Source organism: Corvus moneduloides, chromosome 3 (genome assembly GCF_009650955.1).
Source record: "Corvus moneduloides isolate bCorMon1 chromosome 3, bCorMon1.pri, whole genome shotgun sequence".
In the NCBI taxonomy this organism is placed as follows: Eukaryota; Metazoa; Chordata; class Aves; order Passeriformes; family Corvidae; genus Corvus; species Corvus moneduloides.
Window position 1 is genome coordinate 27,522,799 of NC_045478.1, and position 16,324 is coordinate 27,539,122.

A 16,324-nucleotide genomic window follows, 5' to 3' on the forward strand; every position below is an offset into this window, starting at 1 on the left:
CAATATTTCTCAAATACCTGCAAGAGCAGGCAACAGACAGAGAGAAATAATAAAGCTGTTCCCTAAAAAACTCTGGTTTTCTCTAAACATGAATACAAGGAGATCTTCCCAACAGTATTTGAACATTGCACTCATTAATTAAATCTCAACTCTGGCAGTTTGCAGATACATTTTTATTTAATATGACTCTTGCATGAATTCAAACTCAGAGTGGGGGGGATATCAAAGCAAGTTATGTCAAGTAACCACACAATCTGTTTCTCCAGAGAAATGTCTACGCTAGACAGCTGGCACTGAAACAGCAGATTAAATTTAGAACTGAAGGGCCATGCAGTGAAGGTGAACTCTCAGCTTTTAGTTCTCTGTCGACTGAAATCTGTACATGTCGTTAAAATAACATGCTTTGTCCCTGAAGCAAAGTTCACTGCTATTCTAAAGAAAGCCATTGAAAAGTGACTTTTGCCCTTAGGAAGCCTCTATTTCTTATCCATGAGCAGCATATTGATGCCACAGGATGATCTAGAGATCTCTCTCTCAAAGTCATTCCCCTGTCCTCAGCATGGTACTTCAAATATTTTTCTTTTTCATTTGCCTTAGCTGTGGTGCTACAGCCATGACACACTAATTCCAGAAATGAGCCAAGCCCTATAGAAAGAAATCAAGTCTCTTAAACCTTGACTCATTTTAATTTCAAATTCAAGTACTCAATTAGATCACCTTGGGCAGCATTTCAACTCCCCCATGACTCCTCAAAGACAAAGCACATGCATAAACTTCACAATTTAAGATCTTCTTTATATGTAACACAGCTGCATCCTGAAATGAAACATGTAGTAAAAGACACAATCACTGCTGTAGCTACCAGTCATCCAGACATGACAGAAATAACAACTGACCTTCATGAGATGCTGATTTATCCATTTTGTGAATGTCTTCTTTTGTACTTTGTCACGCTCATCTAGAGGTAAAAAGGAAAGAGAAATGTTTTAACAGCTCTACAAATGATGCAGGAGATTTTTTTATTAATACCTTTATAAAATTAATTTTCTAATAAATTTTTTTAATGGTATAGCCTGCAAAAGCTCAAAAATATCTAATCAAAATAATAGCACAGAATTTTGTTCTTTTCCGTACATCACAACATGATATGAAACAGTTTCTTGAAGCTCCAGGTAAGTTCCTTCAGGGCAACAGCCCCTCACGTATGACAGTAGCCTACTAATAAAAATCTAACTGCCTAGGAGAAGTCAACTGGCACTCAAAATGTACTGCAAAGGTCATGGCAAAGTTTTAAGAGCTATAAATGCTATTCATAGTCTATATAATCAAATTATTACTAATGTATTAGCAGTAGCAAATCTGTTACAATATGAAAGCTAACTTTTTCATTCATTATGCTTTTCATCTGGAATAGCACCCTTGTTCAAACACACAGGACTAGTTACAGCTTCAGTCAGGGAAAGGACTCTCTTTTAACCCTCTATGAAATAAACAGAGATGTCCACTAACCCAGATATGGGACCCAGCCACTGCCAGCAGTTTGCTCCCTGGCGTGGCAGTTTGCATCAATGACTGCCCACAAAACACTGTGAAGAAATAATAAAAGCAATAGACTCAGGGTAAGAAAGCATCCCACTTATGGGCAGGGAGCATGTATTCTACCGAGCCACACTGCAGAAAACCTAACCAGCACTCCAGCACAAGAATTATCTCCAGCTACCTGTGCAGGGCCACAGCCAGTACAACTGCTACAGAGCCCGGTCACCAGCCTGGAGCTCCCAGAGCAGGAGTCACAGTGCTCTAGGACTGGGACCACCTGTGCAAGCCTAAAATAGCAAGAGCCCTTCAGCCTGTACAACACAACTGCAGCTGTTTCATTGACTCAGGCTATTTGCAGTGTGGCTGAGAATGAGCAATGATCTCAGGTAGCAAAACAAGATCCCTATATACCTACTGCCATCACTAAAAGACTGAACCAGATCCTGTATTTTACATTAAAAAATACTGTTGTCTGGTTGGTCAAATACAACAATTAATCAATTAAAATAAATTCACAAAAGGTCTTTCAAGGACTTTGAAGTCTCTGGTGTGATACTTGGGTCTTTCAAAACATCATGACATTATACAAGAGTCCATCCCAGGCCAAACTGAGCACCATATGCAGTTCTTAACAGTAGTGAGAAATAAGTATTGGGAAACAAAAGCAAAAACAAAACAAGTGAAAGCCTGTGAAGCCTTTGCATAGTCCTCTTATGTGACTCAGACTTTCTACATGCTCATTCATATCTTTGCATTTAATAGTCATATATACATTTTTTCCTGTTATTTTTTCCAGTCCTTTCTAACACACCTATAAACTTTCATAGCCACAGCTCGCTGTGGCAGTATGTGCAGTGTACTTGTATGTTCAGCTCTGTATACTTGCTGTCTCCTAAATGCTTTTTCCACACTACTCAAGATATTCTAAGCTTCTGGCACATGCTTTTTTTCCCACTTCACAGCTCTACAGTCTCTTATTCTACTTGAAGGCCCAAATAAAGAGGAGAAAGAGAAACTAAAGAACAAAGCTGTACTATTGGGAAAAATAAAAAAACTGTCAGAATAAGAAAGTCTTTTGCAACATATAAATTTCTCCGTAGCCTTCATCTAGCAAGGCACCACTTCTGACATAAGTTATTTATCCTAATAAGGTGAAAGCTCTGATTTAGTAAATGTAGAGAACAGAAAAATCTCAGAAATAAAAGAATTCCACTTTCACTTTTAACTGTTCAATTATGGGCAGCTGTTTTAAAAAGAACACAAAGTTTCTCAACTGCAGAATTTTAGAATATGTACAATGTGTCTTTTTTCCTATGGTAACCTCATCTAGTTTTGACCAAGTACACAGAAGTTTACATTTTAGGAAATGTTACTTTGATGACAGTTAAAAAACAAAAAAGTTGAAAAATTCACTGTCTTGTCTCTTGTTAGAATACGAAGTCACTATTCATTTCAACTCTATATTCAACTAAAATGCAACATACATAGAAGAATTGATGCTTACTATCTGTGTTCCTTTATAAACATATATATATATATATCACACTACACAAGCACTCAGAGAAAAATTCTATAACTGCAGACCCAAATGCATAAGAGGAAAGCTGACACCTGACATATTGTGAAAAACACCAGGATTAAAGGGGGGAAAAAAGTCACCAAAACACCACAACTGTGATTTTAAATCAAAGAAACCAAATGCTCCCAGAAAAGCAAATGCACACTAGGAGAAAAAACACAGTGCCACAGTGTTCAGCGTGCTCGAGCTCAGAGCAGAACACACTAAATGAAACACCCCAGATGAAGCAAAAAACAGGCAAATGACCACATAAACACCAGCTAAGGAAGGAAACCCATAGAAAGCCCCTTGAGAGAAGCTTCCCCCCCAGAGAGCTCTGCCCTGTCCCGCAGGCAGCCGTGCCAACCCAGCTCCGGGCTGTGTTACTGACCCATGCAGCACATGATTCCCACCAGCTCTGCACTCTCCTCCTTTTCATCTTCAGCACACTGTCTCATTCTGCCCTTCAAAACTTCAGAGCTCCTTTTTTTTACAGGGAAAGGAGAGCCAAGGAGTGACCAGGGCTTCTCCTGGCTGACAGAGAGTAGCAACACCCCTTTTTTAAAAAAAACAGGAACAAACAGCCCATGTGCTGTCCAAGCAAGCAAAACTGCGAGCCCTCTGGCCTTACCTCACAATGAGAAATAAATTGGGATCTGTGTTTGAGGGGGTTTTTTGAATGTTAGGTGCACTAATACCCATTTGAGTACAAATGTGGAGCTTTCCAAACCAGGAAGTCTGGTTTTTTCCACTACCAGGAGTGAGCAGCATGGAAAGAAGAGTCACCCTGAACCCAGCAGCCAGAATTCTTATTAAACCAAGGTAATTTAAGAATGCAGGTGAAGCAGGAGTTGCAGCAAGAAAGCCCATATTCCTAGATAATCTGATCCGTAGATCATCACAAGAAACGCTCTGTGGCTAATTAATCAACTTGAGCTTGTCCGCTTTTACCTGCGGACATTATTCTGACATATCAGACAAACTCAAAGTCTCTTATGCTTTATGTGCCTGGAAAGTACCTCAGTAAAATGTCCCCAAGTCTTAATAGACTACTTTATGAACCTACACTTTAACACAAAGCCATCTAAAGATGTTTCAGGTTAGAATATTTGGACTTAAAAACAGTTGCTGCAACTAAGGTCTCCTTCTGTGCATTTTTGTCATTCCTCAATTCTAAGTACAAATTCAGGACCCAGATCCTTCTAACACCAATGCTCCCTTCCACAAACCCCTAAAAAAAAATTACATGGCTCAAAGTTTCTGGAATTCAGGACAGTTTCTCTGGAAGTCAATTTCACTTAGAGGATTACACCAAAGGCGACACATGGCATTGATGCCTTTTCCGTGCTCACCTGGGGAGAATCACAGACCTGTTTAGGTTGGAGAAGACCTTTAACATCATGGAGTGCCAACAGTTAACAAACAACTGCCAAGTCCACCACTAAACCACACCCCTAAGTGCCACATGTACATGTCTTTTAAATACCTCCAGGGATAATGATTCATTTACTTTCCTGGGCAGCCTGGTCCAATGTTTGACAACCTATCTGTGAAGAAATTCCACCAAATGTCCAACCTGAACCTCCCCTGGTACAACTTGAGGCCATTTCTTCTTGTCCTGTCACTTGTTGCTTGGGAGAAGGGACCAACTCTACCTTGCTACAACCTCCTTTCAGGCAGTTGTAGAGAGCAATAAGATCCCCTCTGAGCTTCCTTTTCTCCGGGCTACACAACCCCAGCTCCCTCAGCTGCTCCTTACAGGATTTGTGCTCCAGATCCTTCCCCACCTCCATTGCCCTTCCCTGGACTCACTCCAGCCCCTCAATGTCTTTCTTGTAGTGAGGGGCCCAGAACTCGACACCACACTTGAGTGCTGAGTACAAAGGGACAATCACAGCCCTGGTCCTGCTGGCCACACTATTGCTGATATAAGCCAAGATGCCACTGGCCTTCCTGGCCACCTGGGCACACACTGGCTCATGTTCAGCCATGGTGGATCAGCACCCCCAGGTCCTTTTCCATCAGGCAGCTTTTCAGACATGCTGCCCCCAGCCTGTAGCTCTGCCTGGGGTTGTTGGGACTCACACGCAGAAGCCACTGAGTGCTCCTCTCTACCTGAAGACAAACCTGAAATCTTCTCTGAGCAACCACACGAGACACCACCAGTTTGAATGAGCAGAACAATGCACTCATCTCCACACTGACTTAAGGAAATGCAAAATGAGTGCAGGAATACAAACTCCTTATTCTCCAAATGAGCTGCCAATTTCTATGCTGCTTTCTTCATTCTAATGGTGACAATATCAAAGTCTGGAGTTTCTACACCCAGTGACAAACCTAGAAAAGGGTATCTCCTTTTCTTAGGCAGCTTTTGGCCTTGCTAAGTTATGTTTGCTTCTCTGCTGATATTTGTTTGCACATATGAATGTCCAGATAGTCAACAGGTTTTTCTACATTTGCCCAGGTATTTACAAAAGCCCTGATAGGTGGTTTTCCTATATTTATATAAGAAAACTCATGTAATACTCATATAACTCACTTATATTTATACTCATATACAAATGCACTAGTTTTCCTACACATGTTGTTGCTATTTATAATACATATTGTATTGTTTAGCACGTTTTTAGGAAACTAATGTCTATAACGTAGAAGAAATGCTATTCATTTATGGAACAGTTATTCAATTATGTATTTCATGTTCTTGTTGAATATGGAGCACCAATTCATTCATCATTTTTCAAGCTCTGAACACAAAATTCATTTTGTGATAGGTTTTCCTCTGGCATTACTAACATTCCTTCTGTAAGCTAGACCCTGGAATCTCCAACATCACACTCAGAAAATAGAGCGTAATTAATGTATGGTCTCTTGGGAAAACATTTGTTTTAGGGCATTACCCAGAATCACAAAATATGTAAGAAATCAGGAACAAATCCAGTTCTCCAGTCTGTGCTAAAACGCCTTATCTTGGAGGTTCGTGCTCATCCAAACTTGAGCTTAACTTCTCACAGGCCTCCCATGTCTATATCAAATATTCATTCTTGCTCATTAATTAGGAACTGGGGGACATTCAACAAACCCATCACCATCTGAAAGAGTCTTCAGAAAGGTAAAATCTCAGTTCAAACAAGGCTAGTTTGAAAAGTTAAACTGCAGGTTTTTCCATAGGGAAGGGCTAAATAACCTTACTGACAGGTAATTATCTTTCATATATTTAGTGAGTATTCTTAATTATAACCTTACCTAGATCAATTTAGGAGCAAATAAAGTAAAATTCCATTATGAAAGCGTACAAGAACTGACCAGTGCTATGAACTGTGTGCTGTTGTGACAAACTTCCATTAAGACACACGGCATGTAAAATCTTACATACTTCAGTAATGCTCTTCCCATAATAAAAAAAATATATATCCTTCCTACTGTAAAAATATCAAGCTATGGTAAGGTCCTGTAAAAATGCTAAAAAATTCTCAAAAAATAAACTTAGGGGCTAGGTGGTTTTATATAATCAACCCCAGTACAGTAGTCAAGATAAATGAGTCTAAGTGTGATAGTTCCAGGACCAAACCCAAAGCTCTGTGAAATACTTAAGCACTTAAAGCAACAGAGAACTAGAATTGCAATGGACATTTAGTATTTGTCATGAAAATTAGGTTGTTGGCTAAAGGATGTCTAAGTTCTTGTTATCTTCACCTTCTAGAGCCCTGGGTAAATATGTCTGTTTTCTCACAATAAGCTCATGTGAGAATCTGGATTCTTCTCAGGCATTTGTTTCCTCTAACAGAGAATATTTTGCTACAGATAGTGCTTTATGTTTTATATTTCAAAAGAATACTTCATGCATTTTAATGTATAATGGTGCTATTTTTAAATCAGCTGATGAGTAGGAGATATCTGTCAAGCTTGAAAGCAACATTTTATATTTTACCCCCTCTGTAATTTTTTTTTAATTTGATCAGCTTCCTCTTGGATTTATGAAATCAGAACTCACAGTATTTCATTTATGTCCCTGTTGGTATTCATGTATCAGGACAGCTTAGGGAATAATGTTAGCAGTTTGTAAGAACTCATCTTGTAGTCAACATCACATTACTTTTTTGGTTTTAGAAAGACTGAATAGACACCTTGTCAGACAAATACAAAATAAGTGGATAAACAGAGGCAGACTGGTAATGTACACAGTTTAAATATAGAAGAAAAAAGTATGGGCATGGAGCAATGGAGAGGCATGGCCCACATGTGAGAAGGAAGAATTAAAACTATTTGTATATATAATTATACATATATTTAATGAGTCTAGATAGTGAAATCTGGATAAGAGATTTCAAGTAAGACATAATGATGGGGTTTCATCCTAGTGAAGGACCCAAAAAAAAAAATCCCAGGAAGCAGCAGGGCAGACAAGCAGTACACAGAGGATCCTTACACGTAGGATATAGCCTACTATTTAAGAAATGCAAGCAAAAATGAATGCTGCTAGGCATTCATAAGTAAGGCAACAAACTCTTGAAATGTATTGTTTAATTGAGGCTCACTTAAAAATAATGAAAACCTAAACCCTACCTTTAAAGTCTTCTTCATTCAGGTGAAATTATTTCATTTGTCTTTCCCACTTTCTGCTAATTCCATCACTTCCTCCTTCGTGACAAGCTTCAACTCCTACTCATCTGGCCTAGGGATGGGAAGCTTCAACTACCACTTATGTGGTCCACACATACACAAAGAGGCATGAAAGATGCTGCCACTGAGTATATACACATGCAGCTTCTCAGAGAAAAATATGAGGCACAAGGAGCTACTTTCTCACTATGTTACTCCCACATGCCTGAAATCTGCAACTGATGCAGTGCCAAGGGGAAAGTTAGGTTATGCAAGTGAAGTTTCCATCAGCAACCAGAATAACCTAAGGGAAAGTGCTCACATCCAAAACATTTTTTATTTATGTTTAAACCCTTGAAGAAAAGCTTGCATTATGTGCTGGTGTTTCCATCACTGCTAGCAGTGTCTTTAACCACAGACCACCCAAGGATGGGAGAAGTCCCACTGGATCATTCTCGTATTGTTACCAAGGCATTCACTACCAGCTGTCGTCAGAGGGGGACACTGGTGAGGTGAAACTGGCCTTCCCCAATGTTTCTCACAGTCAACTGCTACCCTCACAAACAGAAATTTGACGACTGGCATCACCTATCCTGTGTTTTTCCAGAAAATGTATCCCACTCAACCGCTGCCCTCTGATGAGGTCCACACTGATTTGGCAAGGTTCTTTCAAAACAGTGGCTCCTTTTCTGCATTCTCCTGACAGGCAAATCATCAGCTTCTATGAAGCTTCACTTTACATGTCATGTCACATCAGATATGCACATAGTTATGGAAGAATTTCAAATTTACACCTAGCCTAAGCTTTGCATTGTTAACTTAAATAGCAATGAAATACAAACTTCAGTTTAGGTCTTCTCCTAATTTGTCTGGTTGCTTCAGTTAGCCTGTGAAGAATTTAAGTCTCTCTCCAGTTTCAGTTCCTCTGAAAACCAATCAAATCTCTTACACATTGGGATGAAAGGTCACATATACAGCTGGTCCGATTACAAAGATGAATTGGAATAAAAAGTTTTGCCCATTTATTCTAAATTCTGATTCCCCTTCATGCTCTATTTTTATTAAACTGTGAACTATACACACTAAGAGCTAAGAATGAGCTAGAAATTATATGGTTTTCCTGGAATTTCAGTCCAATAAGACCAAACTCAGACCTCATTGTGAGGTTAACAGCTGAATTCCACTAAGTAAAGCCCCTGCTAGCTTCTATGTCATTAAGGTTCAGCTTTCATTAAATAAAAAATGTTTAGAATCTGATATATTTCTCAAACAGAATATTTTTATTTCTCTTTTACAAAATAGTATTGGAAATTTTACTTGCCACATCATTTCTGTGACTATGCATTCAACTATAAAAATGCAGATGTTTTCAGAAAAAACGTTCTTTAAAGAAATGAGCAGTGTAATTTGTAGGCTGAATGTGAACTAAATTTGACGACAGACAAATGCATCAAAGACTGGGAAGTCTTACAAAAGTTGGAGGAAAACACATAATAAAAATTATAAGGACTGAATATGAACTGGGAAACTTCAGCATTTTTTTTTGTATTACATTCAGTCATCACTTAAGTGGACTTCCCAATGAAGTTGTCTTGAATGTAACAGCTGCAAACAGAATCCAAAGATACTGTCTTTTCATCTGTGCTTTAATTGCTGCATGTTTGTTCACCCAACAGTGACCCATTTCAGCAGCTTCCCAGCCTTGCAAGTGAAGGAACTAAACAAAAGTGCAGATTAATTCATGGAGAGAAGACTTAAAATATTACAGAAGTTTAAATGTTGTGATCTGGAACAACACTCATCCTTGAAATGCTGCAATTCTTCACAATTAGGTATCAGGATAATCTGTTTGACTAATATGTCCATCTATTAAAATCTGAAATTAATTGCTTTGATATGTTAGTAGTATACTTGGAACGAAATCAAAAGACTTATGAAATCAAAAAAGTCCTTAGTCACATGTAAACTGTTCTATTTGCTCTTGTACAAAGCTTTGCAAAATACTGTGCTCGGTCTGAAAGATATGTTGCTACCTTGCTGTAAAATCAAATCCAACATTTAGACTCTAATGCCCACAACAATCTGGTAAATGATTAGATGGTCTTATCAAGTTCTCATATACAGACTCAACAATAAAATCATACCATTAGCTGCAACATCCCCTCCAGCTGCACACACACCCCTTCATGGTTTTTTTCTTACAGAAAAGACACAATTCTATAAATCAACAAATAAGCACAGTTCCCTGAGTCTGTGTAAGATACAGATCTAGCAGAAAGAACTCCAATAGTCAACCAGGAGGAGAAGGGTTCTCTGGAGTCCAGGGAGCTCAAGCTGCCCACATGGGTACACTTGGTACAAGTGGCTTGGGTACACTTGCCTACTGGACACATGGAAGACCTCACACTCCTGCTGACAGACTCTGGACATCCTTTAACAACCTACTTTGAGTAACTGTAGTAAACCAGTTGTACCTGGGACCAGGAATTCACATACCAGGCCACAGACATATTTTTCAGCTTATGAACAACTGCTGTAGCTAAACCCTCTAAACCCTTCCTGGTTTCCAAAGTATTTGCTTCCCAAGTACATCAGATCATGCAAGATAGCATGAATGTCAGATGGGTTTGATCAACATCAACATTCATAACCCAGACTGACATAACTGACATCAAGAGGTATTTGCTGAAACAAGAAGTCTGAAGGCACAACACAGAATAGTGTTCTAAAGTTTGCTAAAAACAAAATAAGTATTTTTGATATTTTTGGAGGTCAGAGTTTGATCCTAAGTGCAGATGAATGAGCCATCATCTAACTTGCATTCATTCTGACAGAGCTACGACCACCTCCAAAATCAAAATCAAGACCATGTGCAGACAAAATCACACAAAAAAAACCCTAAACTATAAGAATGACTGGCTCACCATTTAAGCTTGTGATATTCTGTAACACACCACACCTCAACCCTACAAATGCAGATGAACATGAAACCACAACAGGCGGCAAATAAACACTTTCGGTCCTGAAAACATTCAACAATTTGCTAATTGCACACCCATCTGGCTCAATAGGAAACTGCACTCAAATTTCACTTGAACCATTTTCTGCCACTACTTTGAGTCTATGCTTGAAGATGATGAAGAATTCAGCTGTCCTACACCTGAAACACTGCATTAAAACTGCAGATCTGCCTGGCTTTACCACCCCATGCAGAAGATAATATGTAAAACTTAAAATACTGGAAAGAAGAGCTATACTTCTGGTATGATTTGCAGGAATGTAACTTAAGGATTTCTGTTGCAGCTGGTGATGGGGTCCGAGGCTGTGATCCAGGAAGAGATGACCGGTCCAGGGAGATGGTCCTGAAAGGAATCGCCTTCCCGAGGTCCGGTGTCTTCCTCTCAGCTGCTGGCAGAGGGGCCCTTGCAGAGGCTGTCAGCTCTTTAGTGATTATCAGCTCGTGATTCCAGCTCAGCTCTGCAGGGCAGCCTCCAGGCCAAGCCAGACCAGAGAGAGAGACGAGAAGGCCCGTGTGGCTGGTTCCGCACGAAGGTAGCTTTATTGTGGGTTCCCTCCGGCGAAGGGAAGGCCAGGGACGAGCTCTCTCTGAGCCACAGGGGCCCATTGATCTTGCTTTTATAGGGATACAGGGGATCAGCAAGGGGACCAATGGATTACAGAGGGTCTAGGACAGACCAATGGGTTACAAAATGATCTACATAGTGTCTCCCAAAGGATTGCGGGTCTACCTTTCCTCGCCATGACCCAAAGGAGTGGTTGCCTTTCCAGGGAGTCCTGCTGGGAGATTGCTCAATCTCCTTATCTCAGCAGTCGTCCCTCCAGGGCAGTGGCTGGGCATACCCCACAGATTTCCACAACTGTATGGAAGAAACATTGTTATATATCAGTGTGTGCATATACATCAAAACCAAGAGGAAACCCAAGGGATGACTTCAAAATTCATACAATCTCAGTCAGCCCTTCGGAATGGTTAAGTAGCTACTTCAAAACTAATCAGAAGAGAGACATGAAATTAAGTTCAAAAAGCATTTCCTCTAGTGTCTCCCAGTCCCAGCAATGAGCATTCCAAAAGATTTAGAACCATAAGTGAAACAAGGGTCCCAGCTCCTCAAAGTTGATAGCTGAAGAATTAAACAAGAAATCAACAAGAGATACAAGCAGGCCACGGGAGATACACCAGGAAATAATGAATCAATAGTGGTTACCTATAAGCCTGTTCCACCTAAGAAGGAAAAAAAGAATTCAATAGAGCATTCAACTTTCTTATTTAGGCCTTTAAAAAACATCACTAACCAATTCAGATTAACTGAAGTCACATAAGAAAACATTCTTGTCCTCTGGAGCACTGCAGAGCTCCATGTCTAGTTCTTTTGTGCCCAGAGTGTCACTCCTGGGTAAGTACTGCATTAGCACAATATCCTGTGAACAAAACTCTCAAAGCTCAGTGACCTTCTACAGTATTTCCTTTTATGCAGACCTCTCCCTCCAGCCCTATAGCAGGACACATGTTTAACTATTACAAAGAGCCCATGTCCTGGGTTGCAGTGTATTCTATTACCATCCCCATCAGCTGTTAAAATCAGGTGGGGCAGTGTTTCCTTGCCTCCTCCCCCCAGACTATCTTTCTGTTAATTGCCCATCATTGTCCTGCTGCCTGACTCAGAGATAACTCCCTCCGGATTATCTTCTGTTAATGAGCCTAATCAACACTCTGCCTCATGACTTGTTACCCCATTGTGAGATGCTCCACCCAGAGGGAGGAACCAAGCATCCCAGCGTGGATATAAGCTGAGGCTGAACACCAGAGACACCGGGCTTCCCACTGGATTTCCAGAGGACAGGAGCTACACAGCCACCACTGGACTTCCAGAGGAAGAGCAGACTGTTTCACTACAGGATCACTGCTTCAGAGGACTGCAGCCACCATTCTACCAGACTGCTACCACCACCCTGCCTAACAGGGTGTCAGGTTGTACCTTGACTCTGTCAGTTTGATAGTGTTTTCTTTTACCTTTTTTTTTTTTTCTCCTTTTCTTTAATTTCCATTAAATTGTTATTCTGACTTGGTGCCTCCCACTGGTTTGTTTTCAAACTAGCACATAATTTGGCGCCCAACGTGGGGCAGCTCTGAGAGAAAGTCAGAATTACAATTTTGTGTTAACGGAAACCTATTCACCATGGTGCTCAGCTTGTCTATGTGGGTACTGTATCTTGCTCTCTATATTTTTCCTCACATGGGGAACTACCTGCCTGTAGTATTACTCCTGTTAAAACCAGGGAATGGTATGAGAATTGCTTTAATGGTTTATTATGTCTACAGCATAATAACCTGTGAGGCGATGAATACCATTCGGAGTATATACTCAGTTTTGTTTGGCTGTCCTAGTCTGGGCTCCTATGTCTGGGATCTCCTCAACAATCGCACCCAGCCCCTGGTGGGAGGAGTAGAGAGTGGTTTCTTCCAGCCTTTCAGGCCAGGCACAGCAGTTTTTGAAAATATTGAATTCCCTCTGGATGTCAAAGACGGCATAAACTTGCTGTCAGTTCTGCTTTGTCTTCTCTGTACAGCCTGCACCATGTACACCATGCTTAGAATCAGAGCTATGGCACAGCATCCTCAGGATGAGGGAGGGAAAAAGAGCAGAGCAACAAACACCATGCCTACGCAGACTGACACAGAGGAGAAAGGAACCAAATGCAAAGCAACAGCGTCCATGTCTACGCAGACTGTCACCGAGGAGAAAGGAACCAAATGCAAAGCAACAGCGTCCATGTCTACGCAGACTGTCACCGAGGAGAAAGGAACCAAATGCAAGACAACAGCGTCCATGTCTACGCAGACTGACACAGAGGAGAAAGAAACCAAATGCAAAACAACAGCGTCCATGTCCACGCAGACTGACACAGAGGAGAAAGAACCCAGACACAAGACAACAGCGTCCATGTCCACGCAGACTGACACAGAGGAGAAGGGAACCAAAAGCACTGTCAGCGTCCCCACGCAAACCATCACTGAACCAGAACAGCCTAAACCGATTGCAGTTGCCCCCGTGCAGAAGAAGAAATCAAAAAGCAAATCAGTCCGCATAGTGACTGACGAGGATGCAGCAGGACCTTCGCACCCAGCAGAAGAGGCAGAGCCAGAGATCATCACTCGGTCGCTATCCCTGGGTGAGCTGCGAGACCTGCGGAGGGAATTCACCCGCCAGACGAACGAGTCTATCCTGACCTGGCTGCTCCGCATCTGGGACGCTGCAGCCAATGACACCATTCTGGACGGAAGTGAGGCCAGGCAACTGGGATCTCTGTCCCGGGATGTGGTCATTGACCAGGGGATCGGGAGAACCCAAGAAACCCTCAGCCTCTGGCGGCGACTGCTTACAAGTGTAAGGGACAGGTACCTTTGTAAAGAAGACCTCCAGGTGCACCAAGGAAAATGGAGCACAATGGAACAAGGTATCCGGTGCCTGAGGGAATTGGCTGTGCTGGAGATCATTTTCTCAGAAGATGAGAGATTTCCTAAGAGCCCAGATGGTGTCCAGTGCACGTCACAGATGTGGCTGAGGTTCGCACGCCTTGGACCAGAGATATACTCCCGTTACCTGGCAACACTGCAATGGAGGGAAGGCGAGGACAGGGTGGGCGTCTTGGTGAACAAACTGAGGATTTACGAGGACACCGTCACAGCCCCGTTTCGCACCCATGTCTCATCCGTGGAAACAAGTCTTTTGGCTGAGCAAGTCCGGAGCTTGATTGAAGAAGGCCATCAGAAACTGAAAAAGGAACTTAAGGAAGAGATTTACCACATCCCACCAGAACCAACAAGAGTCTCTGCCATTAGGAGCCGGCGACCCCCAACCAGGGAGAGAGGATACACCCCACGAGGTAATCTCTGGTTTTTCCTTCGGGAACATGGAGAAGACATGAGTAAGTGGGATGGAAAACCCACCTCCTCCTTAGCAGCTCGGGTACGTGAACTAAAAAGAGGGACAACTACCACAAGAAGCGCATCTAGAGTCAACATTGCTCCAGTCTCCCGCACACAGAACTCCAGACGGTACCGGAATGATACTATGACCGATCCTCTTGAAGGGACCTCAGGAACGTATTCACCGGAAGGGAGCAACATGCAACATGACCAGGAATAGAGGGGCCCTGCCTCTAGCCAGGTAGAGGAAAGGGAGAATCGGGTCTTTTGGACTGTGTGGGTCCGATGGCCTGGCACATCTGACCCACAAAGATACACGGCTTTGGTTGACACCGGTGCTCAATGTACTCTGATGCCATCAAGGTATGTGGGAGCAGAACCCATTTCTATTTCTGGGGTGACAGGAGGATCCCAGCAGCTGACTGTACTGGAAGCTGAAGTGAGTTTAACTGGGAACGAGTGGCAGAAACACCCCATCGTGACTGGCCCGGAGGCGCCGTGCATTCTCGGCATAGACTATCTCAGAAATGGATATTTCAAGGACCCAAAAGGACATCGTTGGGCTTTTGGGATAGCTGCTGTGGAGACAGAAGATATCAGACAACTGAGTACATTGCCTGGCCTCTCAGATGACCCCTCTGCCGTGGGACTGCTAAGAGTTGCAGAACAACAGGTGCCAATCGCCACAGCAACAGTGCACCGTCGGCAATACCGCACCGACAGAGACTCTGTGGTTCCCATCCATGAGATGATTCGCAAACTGGAGAGCCAGGGGGTGGTCAGCAAGGTCCATTCACCTTTCAACAGCCCTATATGGCCAGTGCGTAAGTCCAGTGGAGAATGGAGGCTGACGGTGGACTACCGTGGCCTGAATGAGGTCACGCCACCATTGAGCGCCGCTGTGCCGGACATGTTGGAACTTCAGTACGAGCTGGAGTCCAAAGCAGCGAAGTGGTACGCCACTATTGACATTGCCAATGCCTTCTTCTCCATTCCTTTGGCAGCAGAATGCAGGCCCCAGTTTGCTTTTACCTGGAAGGGTGTGCAATACACCTGGAACCGACTGCCCCAGGGGTGGAAGCACAGTCCCACCATTTGCCATGGACTGATCCAGACTGCATTGGAAAAGGGTGAGGCTCCAGAACATCTGCAATACATCGATGACATCATCGTGTGGGGAAACACAGCAAAGGAAGTGTTTGAGAAAGGAGAGAAAATCATCCAGATTCTCCTGGAAGCTGGCTTTGCCATCAAAAGGAGCAAAGTCAAGGGACCTGCCCAAGAGATCCAGTTCCTGGGAGTAAAGTGGCAAGATGGACGACGTCAGATTCCCACTGAGGTCATCAATAAGATCACTGCGATGTCTCCACCGACCAGCAAGAAGGAAACACAAGCTTTCCTAGGCGCCATAGGTTTCTGGAGGATGCACATTCCTGAGTACAGCCAGATCGTGAGCCCTCTCTACCTGGTTACCCGCAAGAAGAATGATTTCCACTGGGGCCCCGAACAGCAGCAGGCCTTTGCCCAGATCAAGCAGGAAATCGCTCATGCGGTAGCCCTTGGCCCAGTCAGGACAGGACCAGAGGTGAAGAACGTGCTCTACTCTGCAGCCGGGAACAATGGTCTGTCCTGGAGCCTCTGGCAGAAGGTGCCTGGTGAGACTCGTGGCCGACCAC

At 42.7% G+C, this 16,324-nt stretch overlaps 1 protein-coding gene across 1 annotated transcript in view; it reads right to left on the bottom strand.

Moving 5' to 3' along the window:
• LOC116442088 (dystonin-like) overlaps window positions 1-16,324 on the bottom strand; it is a 164,651-nt gene that overhangs the window by 68,645 nt on the left and 79,682 nt on the right. Inside the window, exon 5 of the mRNA XM_032104682.1 lies at window positions 897-958. Coding sequence (XP_031960573.1) covers window positions 897-958 — 62 coding nt within the window. The remainder of the gene's footprint in view (window positions 1-896; window positions 959-16,324) is intronic.